This window comes from Mustela putorius, unplaced genomic scaffold (genome assembly GCF_011764305.1).
Source record: "Mustela putorius furo isolate JIRA1106 unplaced genomic scaffold, ASM1176430v1.1 tig00003987_pilon_pilon_pilon, whole genome shotgun sequence".
NCBI classification, from domain to species: Eukaryota; Metazoa; Chordata; class Mammalia; order Carnivora; family Mustelidae; genus Mustela; species Mustela putorius.
Genome location: NW_025422126.1, coordinates 2640243 through 2666767, shown reverse-complemented (window position 1 = coordinate 2666767; position 26525 = coordinate 2640243). Strand labels below are relative to the sequence as shown.

Here is a 26525-nt window from a genome sequence, read left to right as displayed (position 1 = left end):
ATTAAAATGTCTTGTTTTGTGCCCTGAAGGTTTTGAGTATATTCTCTTGCCTGTAAGTTTGTCTTTTTTTGCACTATTACTGGGATTACTAAAGCACGACTCTGATCATTACTTCTGCCTTGTAAAGGGAGTGCAGTGGAAAAGGAACATCCCTACCGTGTGCCAAGCCTTGTTCTATCTGTTGCATATACACTTTCCTTTAATGCTCGACCACTGTATGAGCTAGGTGTTACTGTGTTTTAGAGATGATGAAACTTAAGAGTGGTCTACCTTTACTTACTAAATTAATGTAAACTCTAACCTGCCCTTCAGTGCTCCCACAATCTGCCTTTGGCTAACTAGTTCACATTACACAGTGTTCATTTACTTCATGCTACAACCATCTCAAATGTGTTCTTTCTATCTAATCGCTGTGCCTTTGCTTTAGATAAATTTTCATCTCATTGTCTCTCTGGCTCCCATTTGCCTGTAAAAATTCCACTTGTCCACAAAGGCCTAGATCAGGGTGTCTTAACATCAGCATTAGTGACGTTTTGGACGTTTTCGGATCTTTGTGGTGGGGAGCTCTCTTTGTTGGATGTTTAGCAGCTTCCCAACTTCTATACACTGGATATGGGTAGCAAACCTCCACCATCACTCCTTCTTCTCAAAGTTGTGACAACCAAAATGTCTCTATTGCCAATTGTCAGTTGCCCTGGGGAATAGAAGTACCCCTGATTGGGGCGCCTGGGTGGCTCAGTTGGTTAAGTGTCTGCTTTCAGCTCAGGTCATGATCTCAGGGTCCTGGGATCGAGCCCCGCATCGGGGTCCTGGGATCTAGTCCCACATTTGGCTCCCTGCTCAGAGAAGAGTCTGCTTCTCCCTGTCCCCTCTGCCTGTGCCCCCCACTCCCTGCTTGTGCTCTCTCTCTCTCAAATAGTAAATAAAATCTTAAAAAAAAAAAAAAAGTAGTGCCCCTGGTTGAGACCTACTGGCCTAGAGTAAATGTTTTCTCCTAGAAATCTTGTTGTTTCCCTATAGTGGGAAATAATTTTTTGTTTTCCATGCTCTAGAGTACTTGGCATGAATCTCTCATTCGGCATATTGCTCTGCTCTGTATTGTAATTAGTGCTCTATCCTGTTAGACTGTGAGTGCCTCTAGGGCCAGAAATCAGGTCTTTAAACATCACTGTTTCTCCCATAGTATCTGGTGCAGGGCCTTACACATAAAGGTGATGAGTTAAGTTTTTTTGAAATTTGATTTGAAAGCAATGATCTTATCACTTAGTGCTCCTTCAGTTGTTTCCTTAGGGCAGAGCAAGAGTGCAAGGTTGGTTGGTCAGCGGTATGGGGACGGTATGCATTGGATTTGTGAGTTTCCTGCCAGGATAGTGGCTGAGTTAGTGGTGGGCTGTGTCTAGGAATGTGAGGGTCTAGGATCCAGATACGACATTCTTTGTTTCTGTATGATGTGTATGTCTGACCTCTGTGACTCCTTCCCTAACCCTCTACCCTATGCTGTGAGTCACATACAGAATCTGGATGGAGGTAAAATCATTATAGTTAAAAATACTAGGAAAGATGTAGAGAAAAACATGTAGAAGCAGGGCAGAGATGAAAAAAAGAGGAAAAAAGGAATTCTGAAAGACTGTGTGACTGAGCAAAAGTATGCACAGTCTTTGGAGCAAGAAAGATGAGGGGGTTAGGTTTACCTTCACCAAGAGTTAGTTGCATGACCTTGGAAAGTTTCTTAAATCTGCAAGCTTTCATTTCCTCCTGGTCAAATGGGGGCATTGGTCTCTGCCTTGAAGGATTCTAGCAAAGACGAAACGAAATTCTGAGTAGAAAGTGCCTGGCTGGGACGCCTGGGTGGCTCAGTTGGTTAAGCGTCTGCCTTTGGCTCACATGATCTCAGGGCCCTGAGATCAAGCCCCACACTGCACCGGGCACCCTGCTCAGTGGGTAGTCTGCTTCCCTCCCCCTCTGCCTGTGGCTCTGCCTGCTGGGCTCTCTCACTCTCTTTCTCTCTCAAATAAATAAATATTAAAAAAAGAAAGGAAGAAAGTGCCCAGCCTGTGGTTTTGTTCACGTTGGTACTATTATGTCCTCCCCCCCTGCCACTGCTCCCACTTGCAAGACCCATGCTGGGGGCTTTCCCTGCCCTCGCACACGGAACCTTTACAAGAAACCTGTGGGGGTAGGTATTACTTTTCCAATAAAACCAATAAGGAAACCGAGACTGAATTAGCTCATAGTTACCTCTTAGATCTTTTGCAACTCAGATCTACATGAGACTGATGAAAATGTTCTAAACTTGTGGTGATGTTTGCTCATCTCTGAAAAAGCTAAAACCTCTTGAGTTGTACACTAAATTGGTACGTAAATTATATTGAAATAAAGATGTTAAAAAAGTGAAAGTGTCCCTACAACACTGGTTGTTGTAGCGGTCACCTCTGCCTTGACTTGCTGTAGTCTAATCCCTGGGAACCCAGAGGGTTCTACAGGAAACACTTTGAAACCCATGTTGAGTTCTGTCTCCATTTGCCCCACTCCTGACTTTGACAGATATGCAGAGGGCTTCCAAGTCAGAAGTGCCATGGTATCTGGAAGCAAAGACCCCTAGTTAGCTAACTGAGGGCTAGGTTGCCCATTGTTGGGGTGAGTGTGGATGTTTTTTGAGGACACCTGACTGAAGAGCCCTGGGGCATTCTCTTTGGGAGAATCCATCCTCTTTTTCTCTCTCTCCCTGCCTCCCTCCCTTCCTTTTTCCTTTTTATAGTTGTCACTTATGGGAAAGCTAAGGCGGTAAGAAAGTTGTGGGAGAACCCAGGTGGTAATTCCCTCTCACCCACATACCAGGAACCTGAATCAAATTCTTGGCACTTACTATATGGAGCTCCAGGAGGGGCGATGTCAGAGGCAGCTGGCTATGTTGTCCTGGTTTTATTTTTCCTGGATTCACCTTGTGCTCAGGGCCTCCCTCTGATTCCCACTGCTATTGCCGTGCCAGCCCCTGGGAATTGGAGCTTTCTTTCCCCTTGGTCCCTGGACCCAATCCTGAACATAGATTTCCTTCCTTCCTCTTTTAACGGCTTTGACTGCCTGGCACTTTTGCCTTTTTTCCCCTTCAGTTTGCTATATGCAAAATAGGGCAGAAAAGAAATAATTGCAAACAGCTTTTCAGATAACCTCAGCATGGGTTTCTGTGTACATTTCTGTTGCTGCAGTAATTCTTCTCTGACCTGAAGGATTGCTAGTTTGGAGGCATCTCTCTGGTTTTTTGCCTTCTAGCTTCCTGCCAGTCTCCTGGTGCAATCACCATCTTATCTCCTGCCTTGTAGAACATTCTGACCCCCTGCCCTAATCTCGGGAAAGCACAGATTGAGGTCTGCTCAGGCCTTTTGGACAGAACAGAGATGAGTGATACCATGAATGATAATCGTTCTTCAGGTGAAATCTGGTCCTTAGGCTAAGGGAATGACCCGTCCCCATTTTTTCTTGTAAACATTTAACTGTAGGGTGGCGGTAGCATTCACATCCCAGCTCTCACTGAGTTCAAGCCTTGCTCATGCATTCAGCCCAAACTCTTCTGAATATCTCGAATAAAGTATTTGGACATTGCCTTTTTAAAAGTCTAAGCATAAGCTTTGGAGGCTGACCTGAATTCAGATCCAAACTTTGCGGTGCAGAGCTGTAAGGCCAAGTAATCTGGAGCCTCACTTTCCTCATCTGCAAAGTAGAGATGAAAATAAGGTACTCTTTGCCATTGATAAGCCCTCAGGGTAGCGAGAGAGGCAGACCTGGGACCTGGCTGTGACAATGGCACATTTGCAGGCCGTGATGGTGGCTTGCGTAGGACTGTAGGAGTTGTGAGAGAAATAAGGGCGAGGTACTCTAACATGTGCTGGGATAGCAGAAGACGCCTTGTCAGCCAGCACTCAGGGCAAGGGACCAGTTGCCAGACAAGCTGAGCTACACATCAGAGGGAGTAGGCCTAGTTTGCAATCTGTCCCAGTGTCTTGGCCAGATACAGCATGAAGCAGCAGTTCCCCCAGATGGGACCGCTCATGTTTCCAGGAAAACCCAGACGGTGGTTTGTTTTGACAGACAGGGAAATTCTTTCTCACTACGCAGACTGTTGTTTTCCTCACCACCCCCCACCCCTCGCTGGTGAGTCTGCTTTGTCTGTTCTGGACTGCAGTCCTGTCAATGACATGGACTAGGTAGATTTGTAAGACTTCTCTGTGTGTTTGTATGTGTAGCTGTGTTTATGCGCCTCGTGTTTGTTTTTTTGCGTGTGTGTACATCATTTTATGCCTTTTTATATTTGTATGTCTCGCTGTATTTAAGCGTGTCTGTATGATAGGAAGTGGAGGCAGGAGAGAAACATAGATCCAAGGACACAGGAACTGAGAGAAAGCTGGGTCGAGAATCAAAGAGAAGATAAGGAGGAAGTGGTTAGTCAACAGCACAGTATGCAGGACCTGGAGGTGAAAACAGAGGCGGAAGTATAATCGGGAGTCCAAAGATGCCGTTAATGTAGGCTGGCGTGGACCCTACATGGTGGTGGGCAGAATGCAAGGATGGGTCATCTAGCAGCAGAAATGGCTAAGTCCAGAGAGAGAGAGAGAGAGAGAGAGAGAGAAAAGCCCTGCTTCAAGGATAAGCTTCCAAATCTTCCTGTCTAAGGAGGAATCAGGGGCTGGCCTCGCCTGCCTTTGGACCTGGTGTTTGTGTTGATTTACGCAAGTCTCTCTCTGCATGTCTGTGCATGTGTATCCCATTCAGTATACTTCATGGCATTAGAAACAATTGGTTTTGATGTAATGGCTGATCTGCTTGAGGCTTTGTGACCCTCCCCTTATTTGTTCTCAAGTTCTCCCCCACTCTCCTTCTCCAAACATATTTTGTGTCTGCTGTGTACTGGATATGCACAGACTAACAATGAAGACAAATTTTCTGCTTGCAAGGAGCTCACATGTTAGTGAGGCAGGAGAACATACATGTCCTAATAGATGTTGTGATGAGAGAGTAGTTCATCCCCATACTCTGGAATTTTTTTTTTTCCTGGAATTTTAAGAGGAGAGAATTTCACTTATCCTAGGATGCCAGGAGCACAACCCAGAAGAAGTGATGCCTGAGATGGATTTTGGGAGATGCAGAGAAGTTAACCTGGGAACAGAGGTGGGAAGGGTAAAGCCAGTGAAGGAAGTCAGTGGTTCTTTTAACTTGAGCATAGAATGTAAGTAACAGTGGGACCGGGAGGGAGAGGTTGGAGATGACATGAGGTGGGAATGACAGGCATTAGCCAGATTCTTGCCATACTGAGGAACTTGGATTTTATCCCAAAGATGATGAACTAGAAGGACTGTAAACAGAGATGGCTCTCATTCTGACTGACAGGGTGTCAGAAGCTGGCTTTGCAGAGTAGGTGAAACTGGAACTTGGTTTTTATTTTTTTTTTGTCCCCCCCCCCCCCCGAACTTGGTTTTTAAAAAGATGAGCAGGGTTTCCTGATGAAAAGAAGAAGGAGGAGCATCCCAGGAAGAAGGAACTTCATGAGTAAAGGCAGGAGGCAAAACAAACAAACAAACAAACAAACAAAACGGCAAGTTTGGGAGACAGTCAAGTAGGGAGGTGTCTAGGGAATCGTTTCTTTGTAAGATAGGGTTACCTTTGATGGCTGGTGTGTGGTTCCTATAAGATAACAGATGGTAACAATCCTTTTTGACCCATAATGCTGCATGAAAATGTCATTAGTGGTGTTGTTATCCAGCTTCTTCTTTTTCCCTTGGTGCCCAGCAATGCTAGACCCTCCCAGCTGTAGGTCAGGTAGGCATGAGAAGAGCAGTGTGGCACAGATGCACCCATCTTTTCTTGAGCCACCTGGCATCTTGGAGAGCAGGAGCTAAGATTAGAAGTCTCTGGGACTCAGAGGTCAGGGGCCGGTTGGCTCAGAACACACCATTCTCCACAGCATGAGCCCTCCTGCCAAAGGAGCGGAGTTCAAAAGAGTGAAACAATTATGAAGCAACTTTTAAATATAGGCACCGTGAGGGATGTCTTACATGATCTCGTTTTCTCCACGTCATCCCTGTGAGGTTGTCTGCATTTTACAGGCTTACAGTGACCTTGTGACCAAGTGCTGTATCTGGGAGATTTGTCTTCAAATCTTCAGAAGGCTTTCGATGTCTCTGGGGGGTGAGCAAGCTCTCTAATTAGTTCAGAGTGGAAAACTCTGTGGGTTTGAGGCAGTGTGGGCTTGGAAGGATTGGAAAGAGAGTTTCTGGGCTCTGTCCTTGGGACTGAGGATGGATTCAGCCATACCCTCCACATAGAATAGTGGTTCTTGCCGATAAGGACTGACTCTCTCTGTATCTGTCTCACTATGGTTTGTTCATTCGTTTGTTCTTTTGTTTGTTTGTTCATTCCTTCCTTTTGATTTTATTTATTTGCGAGAGAGAGTGTGAGAGAGAGCATGAGCAGAGGGGCAGTGTATCGGGAAAGGGAGAAGCAGGCTCCCTGATGAGCAGGGAGCCTGATGTGGAGCTCGATGTGGGGCTTGATATGGGGCTCGATTCCAGGACCCTGGGATCATGACCTGAGCTGAGGTGCCCCTCATCTTGGTGCTTTAGATATGTCTGATGAATCTCTGTATTCAGGGCATCTGGGTGACTCAGTAAGTTAAGTGTCTGCTTTTGGCTCAGGTCATGATCTCAGAGTCCTGAGATCGAGCCCTGCATTGGGTTCCCTGCTCAGCTGGGAACCTGCCTTGTTTTTTTTTTTTTTTTTTTTAAATAAGATTTTATTTATTTATTTGACAGAGAGAGAGAGATAGTGAGAGCAGGAACACCAGCAGGGAGAGTGGGAGAGGGAGGGAGAGGCAGGCTCCTCGCTGAACAGGGAGCCTGATGTGGGCCTCAATCCCAGGACCCTGGGGTCATGACCTGAGCAGAGGCAGATGCTTAACTGAGCCACCCAGGTGCCTCAAATAAAATCTTAAAAAAAAAAAAAATCTCTGTGTTCTTGGATCCCCGTACAGGGCATGTCACATAGTGTTGCTCATTTAAATATGGCTGGTTGGGCAAATGAATAAATAAAATGCCTCTTAATAAAGGCTTCTAGAACACCTAATGTCTTCACTACTCCCTCTTCCTTCCCTTGGGGTACTAGAACACACGAATAGATTTTGTTCTTAAGGAAGGTTATTTGGTATTGCTCTTTGACGCATAAACCTAAATTCTCCCTCTTGCAGTGATTAGGAGCCAGAAGCTTGTAAAAGAGGAACCTGAGTTTGTCTTACTCTTTTTTTTTTTTTTTTTTTTTAAAGTATGCTCTTGGCCCACTGTGGGGCTTGGCTTTACTACCCCCAGATCGATCTGCATGCTCTACCAGTTGGAACATCCAAGTGCTCCAGTCTTACTCTTTTATATTCTCTGTTCCCAAGCCTTTCCCCTTGTCCCCTCACTGCCTAAAGGTGAGTGGCATTTAAAAGGAACACATGGTGAATACTCAACTCTTCTGCCAAGTGTTCTGTTTTGGAAATGGAGTCCAGGAACTTTTCCTGTTATTAAGTGCTTGGCTGGAATTGGGTGTCCCAGAGTCTTGGAAAGTCATGCGTAGGGCCAGTAGTATGGGGGAAAAATTGAGAGGGGAATCGGAGTTGACTCTTGTTTATAGAGGTTGTAAGGGAGAGAGAATTCCTCAATACTTGAAGCTGTAACAGAGGGAGGAGTAGGTATATTTAATCAAGGGGTCATGACCCCCTTCCTGTTTTTTGTAGAGTTTACAAACTAAGAATGGCTTTTGCATTTTTAAATAGTTGGGGGGAAAAATGCAAAGAAGAGTTTTATGGCATGTGAAATTTCCATGAATTCAAATTTCAGTGTCCGTAAATACAAAGTTTGACTGGTGCAGAGCCACTCATTTCATATTGTCCTTGGCTGTTCTCACAAGAATTGTGTAGAGTAACAAGTTCAATTGAGTAGTTGTAACAAGTTCTACCAAGCCTAAAATATTTACTGGTTGGTCCTTTATGGAAAAACATTTGCCTGGCCCCTGGTCTAACCCATCATTTTTTTAAAAAACAGCTTTATTGAGGTAAAATACACTTACCATATAATTAAACCCTTTTAAAGCATATAATTCAGTGGTTATGAGTATATTCACAGATATGTGCAGGCATTACCATAGTTAATTTTAGAAACTTTTCATCACCTCAAAGAGAAACCCTATACACATTGACTATTGTTCCCCTATCTGCCTCTTCCTCACAGCCCTGAACAACTGCTAATTTATTTTCTGTATTTATAGTTTTGCCTTTACTGGACGCTTCCTACAAATGGAATCATATAATTTGGGGTCCTTTTTTAAAAAGATTTTTTAAAAATTTTATTTATTTGACAGAGAGCACAAGTAGGCAGAGCGCCAGGTGGAGTGGCAGGCAGAGGGACAGGGAGAAGCAGGCTCCCCACTGAGTAGAGAGCCCAATGCAATGGTTCGCGGACCCTTGGGTCATGCCCTGTGCTGAAGGGAGATCCCCAGTCTGTGGTCCTATCTGACTGGCATATTTTACCTAGCATACAATTTTCAAGGTTCATCCATGTGGTAGCATGTGTCAGAATTTCACTCCATTTTATGGCTGAAGACTGTTCTATTGTATGAATACACTACCTTTCCTTTTTCCTCTCCTCAGTTGATGGGCATTTAGTATGTTTTTACCTTTGGGCTGTTATGAATAATGCTGCTGTATACGGACATGTACAAGTTTTTGTGGACATAGTTTTTACTTCTCTTGGGTATATACCTTGGAGTGTCATTACAGGGTCTTATGGTCACTGTGTTTACCTGTTTGAGGAACTGTCAAACTGTTCTCCAAAGTGGTTGAACCATTTTGCATTTGTGCTGGCAATGAATGAGTATTCCAATTTCTCCAAATCCTCACCAGCACTTGTTATTATCTGTTTTTTTTTTTTAATCACAGCCATCCTTGTGGATGTGAAATAATATTTCATTATGGTTTTGATTTGCATGACTAATGATGTCAAACATTTTTTCATGTGGTTATTGACTGTTTGTATATCTTCTTTGGAGAAATGCTTTATTCATATCCTTTGCCTGTTTTTTATTCATATTCATTTTCATTCATATGTCTTTATTCATATCCTTTGCCTTTTTGCCTGTTTTTTTAAATTGGGCTGTTTTGTCTTTTTACCATCAAGTTGTTAAAGTTCTTCATATATCTTAGATACAAGTCCCTTATCAGGTATGTCAGTTGCAAATGTTTTCTCCCATTTTGTAGGTTCACCTCTCACTTTTTTGATAGTGATCTCTGAAGCACAGAAGTTTTTGATTTTGATAAAGTCCAGTTTATTTATATTTGTTGCTCTGCAGGCTTTTGATGTCCTATCTAAGAATTCATTGTCAAATCCAACATCATGGAGATTTACCCTTGTGTTTTCTTCTAAAAATCTTAAAGACATCTGAAGCTTAACATACTTCACATGGATTCTAAGTACCACCTCATCTAAAACCTGCTATACTCGCAGGCTTCCTCATCTCGGTTGAAGGCAACTCCATTGTTTCAGTTGCCTGGCCCTGAAATACTCTGAATCATTCATATTTCCTTTCATACTCACACCCACTGATAAATCCAGTGGGCTCTACCTTCAAAACATACCCCAAATCTGATCATTTCACACAGATCACAGATCACTGTGTCTACAGTCAGTTTTCAGTGTAGTAGCTAGAGAGTTTTACAGGAAAAAATGCAAACCAGATCATTTCACCCCTCTGCTCAAAATCCTGTAATAGCTTCATTTTTCTTTTAGGGCAAAAGCCAGAGTGACCAAACGAGTCAGGAAAGCCCTGTGTGGTCTGGCTTCACCTTATCATTACAGTTTCCCTATTTATTATAGGTCATAAGTCTCCCTGGGTCTTTCACTCCAGTCACACTGCTTGCTGTTCTGCAAACACATCTTGTTGTTTCTGTCTTTGGGCCATGGTTCTAGCTCTTACCTCTGCCTAGGATAGTCTTCTCCCAGATATCTGCTTTGATAATTCCCACATGTTTGCAAATATTTTTTCTTTTCTCAAACTTCTCCTAATCGATGAGACCTTTCCCAGACCACCCTATTTAGTAATGAATTCTGCTCACTCTACCCCATTTCTGGCACAGACCTACATTACATATCACTTCTTTTTAATTTGTTTTACTCTTAAGGACTCAGTCACCTTCTGGATTCTGTCATTTAATCATTGATTATTATTTATTGTCTAGAATATGAGGTTCATGAGGGCAGGAGATCTGTTTTATTCAGATCCTAAATCTCTGCTAAATCTCTAGCCGCCTAGGATAGTACCTGGCTCAGTATTGGCATTCAGTAAATACTGTTCAGTGAATGAGTGAATCTTATTTAAAAAGAAGCAGATATATTTTTTCATGTGGATTCAAATGACTATCTAGGGTCATTTACCAGACTTGAGAACTCCCTTTAGTGTTTTTTGTAAGGTGTGTCAGCTAGCAATGAATTTTCTCAGTGTTTATCTAGAAGTATCTTTATTTTGCCTTCACGTTTGAAAGATAGTTTTGCTGGATATAAGATTATTGGTTGACAGTTCTTTCTCTTAGCACTTTGAACATGTCCTCTGTCCTCTCCCTGCTGTTTGGCATCCATTGTTTTTGATGAGAGGTTACCTGTTTTAATTTTATTGAGTTTACTTTTTTCTTTTTTAAGATTTTTAAAATAGATTTTATTTATTTTGTTGACATAGACAGAGAGAGAGATCACAAGTAGGCAGAGAGGCAGGCAGAGAGAGGGGGAAGCAGATTCCCCACTGAGCAGAGAGCCCGATGTGGGGCTCTATCCCAGGACTCTTGAGATCATGACCTGAGCCAAAGGCAGAGAGTTAACCCACTGAGCTACCCAAGTGCCCCAAGTTTACTTTTTTTGTGACAAATCATTTTTCTCTTGTTGCTTCCAAGATTTTCTTCTTGCTTTTGTCTTTCATTATTTTCTTTTTCAAAGATTTTAGTTATTTATTTGAGAGACAGAATGAGAGAGGGAGAGAGAGAGAACACGAGAAAGGGGAGGGTCAGAGGGAGAAGCAGACTCCCTGCTGAGCAGGGGAGCCCAATGCTGTGGACTCAATCCTGGGACTCCAGGATCGTGACCTGAGCCTAAAGCAATCCCTTAACCAACTAAGCCATCCAGGCATCCCTGGCTTTCAGTATTTTCTATGATGTACCTCTGGATCCATTTGCATTTATCCTATCCTTTTTGGAGTTTATTGAGCTTTCTAAATAATGTTTTTCAATAAAGTTGGGAATTTCCCAGCCGTTGTTTCTTTGAATATTTTTTTCTGCTTCTTTCTCTTTATAGTCTTTTTTTGATTCCCCCATTATGCCTATGTGTTTAATGGTATGGCACATTTCTCTGAGACAATTCATTTCCTTCATTCTTTTTTTGCTCTTTTAGATTGTGTAATTTCTTTCAGTCTCTCTTCAGGTTTGTCAGTTCTCTCTTCTGCCTGTTCAGCTCTCCTGTTTGAGCCCCTGACCTATACTTTTTTCTTAGTTATTGTACTTTTCAACTTCACAAAATCCATGTGGTTCTTTTTGGTAATTTATATTTATTGACATTTTTTACTTGATGTGACTTTGTCATCACACATTCCTCTAGTATTTGAACATATATATAATGTCTTAAATCAATAAGTCTTCTTCTGTTAAATCTGATATTTGATTACTCTCACAGTTTCCTTTGCTTGTGTTTTTTTTCTGGTATGTGGGTCATATTTGCCTCTTAATCTGTATGTCTTGTATATTTTTGTTGGGAACTCGATGTTTCTGATAGTATATTGTAGCAACTCTAGGTACTGGTTCAACCCCTTCAGCTGCTTATTGTTTGCTTGTTCATTTGTTTGGTGGCTGGCAAGATCTTATTTGTGGTCCATTCCCTCCCACCCATTCCCTTCAGTGTGAAGCCTCTCCTGTTGTTCCTTAGAGGGTAAAGCTTTGGATATGTCCATAGTCACTTTTGGATGACAATGGTTTGGGTAGGACCCTCATTGACTCTCTTTTCCTGGCCACATTTAGCTGTTAAGTGTAGTCTTCTGATTATTGTTTTCAACAGTGTTCCACAGACAGATCCAATCATATTGGGGCTCCTCTGAAAGGATAGTTCCTGAGATAAGTGTTTGAGATTTGTTGTTAACCCAGGAGGACTCTTCCCAGCTCATTCTCCTATTCTCACCAGCAAATTCTCCAGCCTACAGTTAGCTTTTATCTCTAATGAATCTACCAGTCTCCTCCTAGATGCCTTTTACCACTACCTTCACTATTTTTGAGAATTTCCTTTAGGAAGAGGTTTAAAACTCTTTGTAAAGCCTGCTCTCCACCCCAGGCAAAATCTCTGAGCCATGGTTCTGGAGCTGGAGGTGGGGATAATGGTGTGCTTCTCTTTGAGTGTTTTACCCCACTTTAGGAGCTGAGCACTCAGTGGTGGCATGGTAGAAGCTTCAGGCTGTCTTGGCTTTCCTCTCCCAGAGTATATTTGCTGTCTTCTAAGCCAGGGCAATGGCAGTCAGGGCCTCAGGATCCTCAGTGGCTTTGCATCCAAGGTGAAGTCCCTGCTTCTTAAGTGGGGGCTGGGTAGAAGCAGGGAGGCCTGCTTCTTGGCTGGACTTACCTAGAACTTAGCCTAAGCCACAGTAACTGGAGGCAGAGTGAGAAATGGAGATATACTGCTCCTCTCACACAGATAGCCCTTGAGCTGGGAGCTTGGGGTCAGAGAACCCTGTGTTCTTGGTGGCCCCAGTCTAGAGTGGAGTTCCTGGCTTACTGATTTGGAAGTGGGGAGAGAGAGAGGGAGCAGATACTAATTCAAGTTCTACAGACTCTATCACAGTTCTTACTGAGTTTCAGGATATATTCTTAAGCAGATGTTTCTTCATTTGCTGTATGCTTTAGGACCATTTCCAGAAACTTTAAACAGTTGTTTTAAAAAAAATTTTCTTGTCAGTTTCACTGGATAATGGGTCCGTGGAGCTTCTCATGCTATCAAGCCAGAAGTCCCTGCTGATTCATCAATTTTTGAAAACATCCTTACCCACAATACATTCTGTGCAGTGCTGTGTATTCATTCTCTGAAAGATGTGGCAGTGTTGACCCCAATTAAGAAGATGATCCCTTTTCTCTAGAGGAATAGTTTTAAATTAGTGACCTATTTCTATCCTCTTTTTCATGAGACAAAGATTCCCTAGCCAGTAGTACTTGGCTAGCTTATATACTTTGGTCCTTAAAATTTATAAGACAAGGGGCACCTGGGTGGCTCAGTAGTTAAAGCCTCTGCCTTTGGCTCAGGTCATAATCTCAGGGTCCTGGGATAGAGCCCTGCATCAGGCTCTTTGCTCAGCGGGGGACCTGCTTCCTCCTCTCTCTCTGCCTGCTTCTCTGCCTACTCGAGATCTCTACCTGTCAAATAAATAAATAAAATATTTTTAAAATGTTTATTAAAAAAATTTACATGACAAGAGATGTCAGTGTTTCCCAGTCTTTGCCATTCTGGCCAGGTGCCTAGAAGGCTGGAACTTGAGATGCTTCCTTTAGGATTTAATCTCTATCATGTGCCCCATTGGTCTCATGACATCAAGGATGATCCCATGACAAGGACTGGGCCTAAGAAGGATTCTCTGTACCTGTGTATGTGCTGGGGGCTGGGTGCTAGGTGCTAGATATATGGGAGAAAAAGGGAAGGTGTAGTTGCTGCCTTGGAAGAAGTTCCTCTAGTGGTGGAAATAGCCATGTCAGTGGATGAGGATACTGCAGTAGCATGAGAGAATGCTGGGATGGAGTCATAGGAGAAGAACTTACCTATTAGTTTTGCCCATGCATAGAGTTGCTGACATGTAATTTGGGTCTAAAGAGATGACTGGAATGACCAAGAGAAAAAGTAGAGTGTTTGGGTGAGGGAATAGCATATGCAAAGACATTAGACTGGTGAAGAGCTTGATGCTTTCAGAGACTTTCAAGTAATTCATTATCACAGGAGATGGGAGAAAGTGGCAGTTGATGTGGCAAAGAAGTCAGGTAGGGTGTTGCATAAGGTTGTAGAATTTTGGTTTTAATTGGAGTTAACACTTTCAAAGTAAAAATCATAGAGGAGGATACAACAGACCTTCAAGGTCTGTAGGTTACAAGTACCTTGTCTTAATTATCTCTATTGCTGATCTCTTGGCACATGGCCTTTATATAGCAATGACTTAGGAAATAGCTACCTTTTACCTCCCCTGTGGGTCTTCTTTACATATGAGGGATCAGCATCACTGGAATAGTGAGCTCCAGGACTGCACGTTCTTAGTATCTTTATATTCTTCTTACAATACATTAAATATATTCATATTTAAGAGAACATCACTCACACACAGGGAACTTATTTTGTGCCAGGCACTATTCTGAGTACTTCATGTGAATTAATTCATTTGTAATACCCTTAACATGAGGGTATTCTGAAGTTTTGTACTATGTTATCTCCATTTTACAAATGATATGCATCGTACACTGAAAGTAAGTGCTAGAACCGGGATTCAAATCCAGGCAGCCTGGCTCCAGAATCAGGCTCTAAGCCATTACGCTACACCAGATCCAAGCCAGTGTAACCCTCTGGCCCCTAGCTGAATATCTTTATTTTAGATTGGCTGACAGTTTGGGGACCGGTTCCTTCCTTTTGTGTAGGGGAGATAAGATGCATTGACTAGTTGTGGTACGCTAGGCCCCCTGCTGGGTGTTGTAGCGTGAGAGACATTCATTCAGTTTTTTAATAACTACATACCCTGCTCTGTGCCAGGCCTGTGCTTGGAAGCGGGCTTATGGAGCTAAATTACTGATTCGTTTAGGTGTTCCAGAGAATTTGTAAGACGCGGGTTAGAGATAATGATAAAATATAGTGTCTATATTTGAGTTGCTTAGAGATAGTAAGGGGGGGTAATTCAATAGTAATTACAGTGTAATGGGATAAGTACTGTCATAGATGTATGCCCTGAGGACTAAGAGAACAAATGGAATAGGGCAATTAACTTGCTTGGGAGAGGTCTGGAAAACTTCACAGAGGCAGTGACTTTTTCTCTAGCAGATAAAGAGAAGGAGAAAACATTTTAAATGGAGCACCTTGTATAAACGCCTAGAGGTATGATGAACATGGTTTGTTCAAGAAGCCTGAAGTGGCTTGATGTATCTAGAGCAAATGTTGCTGAACTTTTTTATTCTTTTTTTCTTCTTTAAAAAAACTTTTTTAAAAAAAGATTTTATTTATTTATTTGAGAGAGAGAGAGAGAGACCGACCTAGCACTAGTTGGGGGAGAGACAAACAGAGGGGAGCCTGATGTGGGGCTTAATACCAGCACCTTGGGATCATGACCTGAACCAAAGGCAGATACTTAACCACTGAGCTACCCAGGTGCCCCATGGTCAATATTTTAGGCTTTGTTGGCCATATAGTCTCTGTCACAATAACTCAACTCTGCCTTTGTAACATGAAAGTAGCTATGGATAGTACCTAAACAAATGACTGCGACTATGTTTCAGTAAAGCTTTATTTGTAAGCAGCAGCAGCAAGCTGGATTTGGTCCATGGCCATAGTTTCTTGACCCTTGGTCTGGACTCTGGGTATCTATCTGGTAAGGAGGGAGAACGGCTGCCTGGAGAGTTAGTCTATGACCAGATTGTAAAAGGCCTTGCAAATAAGGTCAAGAAGCTAGGGCATTATTCTGTAGGTGATAAGGAGCCATGAGAGTTTAAGTAGGTACATTCGTATAGTTTACAGATTTGTACTTTACAAAGGTCATTCTGGTGACTGATGTGGTAAATGGAGTGGCAGAAGTGGGAGTAGATGCACAGAGGTGAGTGAGAAATGACTGTCCTCTCGGTGCCCTCAGCAATAGCTTCTGATGTCACTGTGGACAGATACTTCCCCTATGAGACATCCAAGTCCCAGCACTTTGTACAAATGGCATTTAGAGCTCTTGTAGCTAAAACATGGGTCCTTGTTAGATGTCGAAGAGGAGAACAAGGGTTGGGAAGCGTCTTAGATCTGGGATGTGTATCTTTTGTGTTCTAAATAGTGTGGAGGTATGAGGAAGGGGCTGAGTGGGGGTGCTGTGGTTTGGTTTGGGAGGGAGGGTGAGTAGTTGGGAATACAGTTGGAAATGGGAGGAAGGAGTAATTTTCTAAGGAAACACCCAGGAGCTCTGCCCGGATCCCTGTACCCAGGGGCGCTCTGCTCTTCCAGCTTTCAATCTGTGATTTCTGTTCACCACTGAGGCTGGCTGTGCCTGTTTTGTTGAGGATTCTAGAGAGATGTTTCCTCTCTGTCTGTCCTCACCCACATCTCATTACTGCTTCACCCGGGGTAGGGATGGGATTGCATTCTTTGCGCCACCACCAGGAAGATCACTTTTCTGAGCTCATAGAGCTAAATATACCTCGTGACAGCTGGTCCCTGCTCTTCGGAGAGCTACTGAGCTGTGGCTGTAGCCAGTGCTGCATTCCCCATGGTAAGGCAAGACTTTTAGGGAGCCTTCTCAGACCTTCCTGAGAGAAGAGCTACTACTTGCTCTGAGTCTGAAATAGTAAATCTTTGTTGTAGGGGCCAAAAGTTGCCTCTTTGGTTTGGTTTGGGTTTTGCTTTTTGTTGCTTTTAAACTTTGTCTTCAGACCTTAGCTATTAGCTGGATGGGGGCAGTGTTCAGAGTGGTATATGGCAGTGCCTACCCCAGGCACCTTGGATGTCAGAGTTCAAGTTTGGTATAGCATTCTTGTCTGCTGTCTTGATGACTGGATCCCTGGGACCTCCATCAGAGCCAATATGGTTTGACTGGGGAGATAGACCGAAACACTGGTGAGGGTCTACAAGGCGCAGAGGAGCCATCTTTGATGAAGAAGGTTTTTCTTTTGCTTTCACATCCGTATCTCACCTGCCTGCCAATAATAACAACCGCTAACATTTGATTTGTGCTTTACAATGTAACAGAGTGCTTCTGTGGGCATCAGGCATCACGAGCTCTCTGCCCTCAGCCCAGAGAGCACATGGCTCTTCAGAAGGGGGCAGCTGACGCTCAGCTCTGGCACATTGTTGCCAGCTCCCTCTGCAAAGTCAGGAGTGGAACCCTGGGGGTGGGGGTGGAGGCCCTCATGACCTTCATCAACACCCACTCCCCCACCTCCAAGCCGCTCTAGATGACAACATGGACATCATGTCCTTTGATATGGACAATTGATTTTTTTCTTAGCTTTAAGTAAAATGTGAATAACAAAATCTTCAGAAAATGATGCATTTTGAAGTTAATTTGTAATGGGCAACCTATATGAAAATAAGGAGTGGGGCGCCTTGGTGGCTCAGTGGGTTGGGCCTCTGCCTTGGGCTCAGGGTCTGGGATCCAGCCGCACATCAATCTCTCTGCTCAGCAGGGAGCCTGCTTCCCTCTCTCTCTTTGCCTGCCTTTCTGCCTACTTGTGATCTCTCTCTATCTGTCAAATAAATAAATAAATAAATAATCTTGAAAAAAGAAAATAAGGAGCTTTCCATGCTGACGCCAGCTCTTGACAAGTCCCTGAGCCACCATTTCTTTTCCAATCAAGTTGCAGCCCTTAAGCCCTTAAGATCCAGGAGTTCAGTGTCTAGATCTTTAGATTTAAAAAAAAAAAAGATAGCTTGCAGATGCCTGGCTGGCTCAGTTGTTGGAGCATGGGACTCTTGATCTCAGGGTTGTGAGTTCATGCCCCATGTTGTGTTTAGAGATTACTGAAAAATAAAATCTTAAAAAAAAAAAAAAAAGATAACCTGAAAAGCTGGATTTTCTTGGTATGAAATTTGATTTTTTAAAAAAGATTTTATTTATTTATTAATGAGAGAGAGACAGCATGAGGAGAGAGGTCATCAGGAGAAGCAGACTCCCTGCTGAGCAGGTAGCCTGATGTGGGACTCAATCCTGGGACTCCAGGATCATGACCTGAGCCAAAGGCAGTCACTTAACCAACTGAGCCACCCAGGCGCCCTGAAATCTGATTTTTAAATATGGGTTCAATTTAGAAAATGCTCTATGGACCTTTAAAAGATAGGTGCAAAGGCAGCTTGTGACTTCTACAAGCATGCCTCATTTATTCCTTAGCACACTTAGATGAGAGGGACGCCTAGTTCTCATTCTGAGAGGGAAACTGGGTCAGAGAGGCCGAATCGCTTGCCCAAAAGTCATACAGGAAGGAAGGGGTCTGTTTCTCTAAGTTGTGCACCCTTTCTATTTATAGTATACTGCTTCTCATCCTCTTAAGGTCTGATTGGTGCATCCCACTTCTTTGTTCTCAAATGAGGTTCCCCTCAGCTTCAGGCCCTTCCTTCAGGTGTAGCTTCTGTCAGCCCACATTCCTCATTTGGCACATCTTCTCGCTGGCCTTGTTTTCTGCTCCCACTCCTACTCTGTGGTGCGGATGGAACCTGTGCATGAGCCCCGTGCACCTCCTCCTTGTACTTTCTTCCCATGAGTTTCTCTGCTCTCCCTGTACCTCAGTGATCAGACTTGCCTATGAAAAGCAGTTTATTTCTTATTGGTTCCCAATAAGCAGCTGGTATGTGTTGTCAGATAGTTTCCTAAAGTTAGCTGGGAATGACAGAAAAATCTCCTTTTTCTTGGAGATTTTGGCATTTCTGCTCCTTAGGCCTGCATATCATGTGTGTTTCTCTAGTCTTAGGTTAAGAGGGTCTGTGTTAGAGCCCAAGAGAACCAACACAGGGTATACCTATATCTGTAATTGGAGGGTTACAGGTTTGATCTCTTTAAAACATTTGTAAATCCCGACAACTTTCCATTACGTCCACACTACTTCCTCATTTCGAGCTGGATTATTGTAATAGCTACCAAACTGGTTTCCTTGCACCTACCCTTGTCCTCCTATAGGCTGCTCCCCCGCACAGTATTTACAAGTCTTTCATTTATTTTATTTTATTTTTAAAATTATGTTCAATTAGCAACATACAGTACATGATTAGTTTTTGATGTAGTGTTCAGTGGTTCATTAGTTGCATATAAAACCCAGTGCTCCTTACCACATGTGCCCTCATTAATACCCATTAGAACAGTCTTTAAAAAATACATAAATGTAGGGGCACCTGGGTGTTGCAGTTGATTAAGCATTGGACTCTTGGTGTCAGCTCAGATGGTGATCTCATGGTTGTGGGAGCAAGCCCCAAGTCAGGCTCCATGCTCAGCAGGTAGTCTGCTTGAGATTCTCTCTCTCCCTCCACCCCCCGCCCCCAGCTCGTTCTCTCTCTCTGGAATAAAGAAATAAATTTTAAAATGTATATATAGGGGTGCCTGGGTGGCTCAGTGGGTTAAGCCGCTGCCTTCGGCTCAGGTCATGATCCCAGGGTCCTGGGATCGAGTCCCGCATCGGGCTCTCTGCTCAGCAGGGAACCTGCTTCCTCCTCTCTCTCTCTCTCTGCCTGCCTGTCTGCCTGCTTGTGATCTCTCTCTATCAAATAAATAAATAAAATCTTTAAAAAAAATAAAATAAAATGTATATATAAATGTGATCACGTTGCATCTCTGTTCAAATTCCTCTAATAGCTTCCCTCTCAGAGTCAAAGTCTAAGTCCTTATAATGGCCTACATGGGTGCTTAGGATCTGGACCTCTGGTGCTTCCCTAGTTCATCTTCTACTAGTCACTACCTCTCATTTCTCTTTAGCCACACTGGCCTCTTGCTATTCCTTGAACATACTGAGCTTGTTCTTGCCTCAGGGCCTTTGTATATGCTATTCCCTGTGCTTTGGATAGTCTTCTCCCAGTTATTCTGCTTGCCTTTCTCCAACATCTTCTTCAGATATATGCTTGAAAGTTACCTTCTTTTTTTTTTTTTAAGATTTTATTTACTTATTTGACAGACAGAGGCACAGCTAGAAAGGGAATACAAGTAGGGGAAGTGGGAGAGGGAGAAACAGGCTTCCTGCTGAGTGGGGAACCTAATGTGGGACTCAATCCCAGGACCCTGGGGTCATGACCTGCGGCAAAGGCAGACACTTAACTACTAACCCACCCAGGTGTCCCTGAAAGTTACCTTCTTAATGAGACCTTCTGTGACCCCTCTAAAATGACTCCTTCTCCATGAATACCACTACTCTGCATTCCCTGTTCCTTTTTTGTTTGTTTGTTTTATTGGAATTACATAAGGGGATGTTAGCTCAATGACAATAAAGATTTATATCTGTTTTGTTTATTACTTACTGTATTTCTAGTGCCTGGAACTATGCATGGTATTTAGAAATCTTCTGTCTGCTGACTAAATGAATGAATGAATTTCTGTCTCCAGACTGGCCATGTCAGACTGCTTGTGACTGTGTCTTCCCTGAGATGTCCCAGTGTCTGCTATCTAAGGTCTAGTGATCTCATCACTTAGGTGTCCAGTGAGAACAGTCAGACTCTCAACAAATTAATAAAATTGTCCTAAAATTAATTTTGAAAAATAAGCAGCTGAGATTGACAAGAAATATTCTGAAATATAAGAGCTATGGCAAGAGGAGGTCTAGGCATTAGAAATTATTTTTGAAGTATAAAATAAGATGAAAGGGATAATAAAATAGTCAACAACTAGTATAAAAATAGAAATATCATTTAGTGCAAAAGAATGCAGAGACTAGAAATATACTTGAGTATACATAAGGACTTAATTTATTACTAAATGGCATTTTTCAAAATGAATAAAAGATAATTTAATGAATGAGGTTGGGATAACAAGGTGGCGACTTGGGAAAAAAATGTTAAAATTCACAGCTTTACAGCATAAAATGAATCGAAGGTCAGATGGCCTAAAAAGCTGACTATTCAAAAAATCAAAAAATATTTTGTTTTTCTAAGAATTGACAAAATCTTTTTGTTCAGGGCTCTTTATCACATCACTTGTGTAATCGTTATTAAAAATAAATTCTCACGGATGCCTAGGTGGCTCATTGGGTTAAGCGGCTGCCTTCAGCTCAGGTCATGATCCTAGGATCCTGTGATCAAGCCCTGCATCGGGCTCCCTGCTCAGCAGGGAACCTGCTTCTCCCTCTCCCTCTGCCCAATGCTCTGCCTCCTTGTGCAAATGTGTGCTCTGTCTCCCTCCCTCTCTCTCTCAAATAAATAAATGAAATCTTTAAAATTTTTTTCCTAAAAGCTTCGATTTCTTTTGCTTCTTTCTTGTAAGAGTATATTATGAAAAGAAATACCAATAATTAAAGGACAGCACCTACAGTGCTGGGGAAAAATTTGGACAATAAAGTCAGAAATCCTGGGTTGGAATACAAATCTATCACTTATCAGCTGTAACCTTGAGCAAATGTTTGAGTTATCTAATGCCATATAACCAACTTCCCCCAAAGTCAATGGCTTTAAACAGCAACAACATTTATTTTGTTATTTACCTGTAGTCGGGTCATGGCTCAGGAGGTACAGCTTATCTGTGTCCACTTGGGTTCAGATGCAGTGACTCAAAAGCAGGGGGCAGGAATCACCTGAAGTCTCAGTCACTCATATGTCTGATCCCTGGGCTGTGGAGACATCTCTGTGTGTTTCTAGTAAGTCTTTCCGCATGGTCTCTTCAGAGTGATGGCTTTTGGGTAGCCTGGCTTTGTATATAGTTGTTGGCTCAGGGTTCTAAAGGCATGTTTCCCAAAAGGGAGAAAGCCAGGTAGACTCTGTATTGCCTTTTTTCACCTAGCCTTGGAAGTCATTTGACATCACTGCTGCCACATTCTGTTTGTTAGAAGATGAGTCACTCATGTCAGCCTATATTCAGGGAGAGGGGAATTCACCTTCAGTGGGAGGATTGTCATAGAATTGTGGACACGTTTTAAAACCATCATAAATAATTTAATGTCTCTAAATTTAATGTGATTTGGGGTAAGTTGCATTATCTTAGAGTTATTATTGTTCATGTTTGTAAAATAAATGTGATAATTCATTGGTTATAGAGGATTTGATGAAAAAGTATTGTAGAAGTTCTTGGAATATTGCTTAGTATATAAACAAGTGATCACAAATTGTTAATTGTTTTTCCCTATCCTTCTTCCTTCTTCTAGCGTATGAAATTCCGGTTAACTATCAGTTAGTATCTTTCTTTCCATAATTACAAAAATATGAGAAAGGACTCTTACTCATTTTTGTTCAAGTGAGACATACAACAAAGAAGAAGAGGCAGTGTAGTTGTCAACTAGGACATAGGTACATGGAAGGACAGATGAGTGATGTGGTACACATGTACATTGGGTGGATAGAATGTGTTGTGGAAAGCTGGATGGCCTGTGTCGAGATCTCGGTGGGCTGGCTCCTAGGTATCTCTTGTGACTTGTGTGCTTTTCCCTTGCAGTTCCTGAGGGAAGACCTCAATTACCATGACCCGACAGTGAAACACAGCACCTTCCATGGTGAGGATAAGCTCATCAGTGTGGAGGACCTGTGGAAAGCATGGAAGTCTTCAGAAGGTAATAGGCAGCTTGGTTGTCAATCTTTGTTGCTGGAAAGGTTTAGAGAAGACAGAAGAAGATGGCCAGGGACTTGGCTTTAAAAGTATATGAGGATAAAATGCTTTGTAAGAGCAAGTTATTAAAATGGTTCTACATATAGTCACTGAATAAGACTGAATCTAATCCTCGGGCTGGGAGTGGTGGAAGGTGCACCGGTGTTGGAGCTGCTCTTTGTTGGAATTTTAATTGAATTCCATTGGGTCCCCACCTGCCTTCTCACCACCGACCCCACTTTCTGCTCTTCTCCAGAAATAGGGGGCTTGCTGGCTTTTTGAGGCAGCCCCTTCCTTTATAGCTCCCCACTTGGTCTCAACTTGGTCTCTGCTGAGACCTAGATGATTCAAAGATTGGCTGGAAGTAAGATGCATTCTCCCCCTGAGTCCTCTCTTTTCCAGGTTGTTTGAAGGAAACATGTTTTCTCAGTCTCCTCCTTGTCTTGGTTTCCTACCTGTGAACATTTTTGTTACTGTCTTAGATCATAGCTCCTAGAGTTGGACACAGACCTGCAGGGGTGGTTTGACCAGCTCAGAGTTGAACAGGACTTTCAATTTCTTAGTTCTGGACCCTGTATGCATCTTGTCAGTGCAGCCTGATTAGCTCTTGGAGCCTTCAACCATCATGTCGTTCTGTGGACTCCTGTTGAACTTATTAAATAAAACTTGAGTTATTTCTGATGCAGAAAACTGTTAAGCCATGACTACCATTTTTTTTCCCCTGAAGCATTTGTTTCAGAGCTCTGGGTGAAAGAGCATATCTAATTGTGTGAAGCTTGACAGAGGAGGGAAAAACAGGGTTTTAGTCTCCTCTCCATCTCATCTGTGGTTAGTGTCCTTTGATACTAACAAGATTGGAGGCAGTTTCTTCACAGGGTCTTATAGGGAGGTCTTGAGGCTAAGAAGGGTTAAACTTAAGTGACCACCAGGGCCCCTTCTTTTGTAGGTGAGGAGCCTTTGGCTCAGATTTACAAAGTGATTGTTGTCATGTACTTAGTAGATAGCAGAGCCAGGACTTAGACCTGGACCTTCCTGTCCCCAAGTCAGTGCTTTCTATGCCATCCTGGTTGGAAGTACTGGTCTGGTGGTAGAGAAACTCAGTTTTGGTAGGAAATGAGGCTGTTTCTATTTTTGTTTTAATCTTACCTAGGATTATAGAATTTTAGATCTGGAAGGGATCATGTATAATTTAGGTCGGAAACATGAGATTATCCATTTAAAAGAAGCGTAAGTTAGCTATATAGACAGCTTTCTGGAAATCTTTAGGAGCTGAGTTCCTTGTGGGGGCTTTTTTTAATAGCTCCTGAGCAGCTCTGGCTGTGTACTGTTGCAAGATCAACCAGTGAAATGATTTTTGGAATTATAGCAGCACTGCCAGGAAAAATCTTCTATTAGTTCTGTTTAATTTTAGTTTTCTTCTTTTTTCTCTAACTACATGAGGACATGGCGCCTGGGTTTGAAAAGTGGGTTTCATTAAGTGGGAATTTGGAATGAAGATGGCAGGGAAAGCATTCCTGGCCTTCTCTGTAAACTCCACAGAAGTAGCTGGGAAGGGAAAGTGACCAAGAGAGGGCAGAAACAGGGAAGAAATCATAAGACTAAAATGCAGCCAAGACAATTTTCTGGTAAGAACTTTATTCCTGGATTCAGCAACTATTTGGAACACTTCCAGATATGTTCTAAATGACAGGAAGATGAAAGACAATGGAGTGAGTTTTAAAGGGTTGGTTCCCATTACTGAGGAGCAGAGAAACATTACAGTGTGCTGGGAGGTAGCTCATAGCTAAGCTGCGAGGTGACATGTATGTTTTATGATCACTCATAATGTACCATGCCTGGTATGTGCCATGCCAAGCTAAAAGTTAGAATCTTCGTGTGGACTATTCCTCGGACAGTTTGCTTCATTATTTAGAACAAGGCCCCTAATCTCTGGAGTGATGATTTCCAGAGCTACAAAAAGCACGTGATCTTCTGGCGCTGGCACAAGCTGGCTGGCCTGAGTCCTGCTGGAGGAGATAGATATCAGCAGTGTTCGTTTGTGTGCAGAACATTCACCGACTAGTGCCAGTACCATCTACATGATTAGTGTTGTTAACATTTTCTGACTGATGGTGGGAGCCAGTGTTTTCTCAGTGTTATTTAGATTTTAACAGAAAAGCCTGATAATTGCTACATTATTAGCCAGTTCTAGACTTCAGTAATAAAAACGAGAACTAAAAAGCAACTTTAATATTTATATAGTATTTGATATATGGTAGCCACTGTTGAGAGTGATTTATATAGATTAACTCATTCGTTTTACACAAAACCCTCTGAAGTAGAAATACTATGATTGCCTCCATTTACAGCTGAGAAATATGAATCAAAGAGAGTGTGTAATGAAATAGTGCAATATGATTCTTTCACTGAATACCCAGTCAGTGCAGACTTCACAGGTTAAGGGCATAGTCCCCAAGAGGACTGCTGTCACTTAAGCCACCTAGCAGCCATAAACTCTGGGTGTTTCCAGCCACCTGTGCTCTGACCGACTGGCTATAAATCATGGGTTCCCACTACCCCTCTGGTTTGATAAATTTGCTAAATGACTCGCAGAACTCAGGAAGGTGCTGTATTTATGATTACAATTTTATTAAACCAAACGATGAGAACAATAGGGCGAGGCTGGGAGGGTCCTGAATTTGGAGCTTCTGTCTCTTCCCCCGGCATCAGGACCTATCACCCTCCCGGCACATTAAGCATGAATGTGTTTGCCGACCAGCAAGCTCATCTGAGCCTCAGTGTCCAGAGCTTTTATGGTGCTCCTATTACATATACATGATTGATTGCATCACTGGCTCCATGAAGGGCCTCAGTCTGCACCCCTTTGTCCTTTCTGAAGTTTGGGGCTACTATCTCCTTCCCCAAAGCCCCAATCCACTAGTCACCTCGTTACTGCCCCCCCCCCTTTGCAGAGTCATCTCATTTGCTCAAACTCAGGTGTGATCCAAGGGCGGCACCATGAATAACGGAGGGAGGGATTCTTATCACCACCTTGGAAAGAAATTGACTAAATTCTTTGTTACACAAAATTAAGTAAGAAAGAGCTGAACAAACTGGGCTGGGGAAGAATGGAGCGCAAAGTGTAACTCCAGGGGTCCCAGCAGCAGGAGCTAGGGGATTGGCCTTTTCTAATTGGCTACTTTTAGATGTCTCTTCTTCATTCATTTGTATTCTAAGTATCTTTGCTCACTGGTCAGATATGGCGGAGGGAGAATCAGATTGGAAAAGTCTGGATCACAGACTTATGTGGGGTAGTGGCAGTGAGAGAATATGTATGGGCTGGGAGGGAGTGCAGCAATTTCCAATCCCTCTAAGACCCTGTGGAGAGGTGGGCAGGAGGGGGGCAGGGCGGGGGGTGGCGTGGGGTGGGGTGGCAGTTCTTTAAAGGAAGGGAGGTCAGGTAGATTTTGTAGAATCTTTGAGAACTTGAATTATTGTTTGCATATTTGAGCCAGTAGAACCAGTAACAGTGCCATTAGAGGGGTGGTGGGAGGCACTGACCTAAGAAGATTCTCCTCTAAAACACGGTTTCCATTCCTCTAAACAAAGTGCATCATTACTATTTTTTCTCCCCTTTCCTGGACATGAGATTTCAAAAGATGCTATCAGCCAAACAAAGTAATAATTTCTTTCCCCAATTGTGTGGATCAAAGACGTCTCAAACTATCAACTTTGATTCTAACTAAATAATATGATTCCAGTGAAAAGCAAAAAACCCAGTATTCTAGTGTGACTTTGAACTTTGCCTTTAGAAAATATTTCTTCTCTACTGGGAATAATTTGGAAATAATTCCAAATAGTAATTTGGAAATAATGACATAAACTCAACAGATCTCCAGTTCTGTCTGTACTATTCTTTGTAGGATGGGTTTTTCACAGGAGGCTGCTGGAACAGCACTGGCAAAACAGGAGGCTTTTAGAGAGAAACCCAGCAGAGCTGGCCTTTCTGTGTTGACATACCCAGT

The 26525-nt window shown here is 42.7% G+C and overlaps 1 protein-coding gene across 10 annotated transcripts in view; it reads left to right on the top strand.

The window, feature by feature from the left end:
* The window catches only part of STIM1 (stromal interaction molecule 1), a 190912-nt gene that overhangs the window by 110320 nt on the left and 54067 nt on the right, over nt 1–26525 (top strand). For all 10 annotated transcript variants that reach the window (XM_004768191.3, XM_004768190.3, XM_013064305.2 and 7 more), the window contains one exon: nt 22372–22486. In XM_004768191.3, the coding sequence (XP_004768248.1) occupies nt 22372–22486 (115 nt within the window). The remainder of the gene's footprint in view (nt 1–22371; nt 22487–26525) is intronic.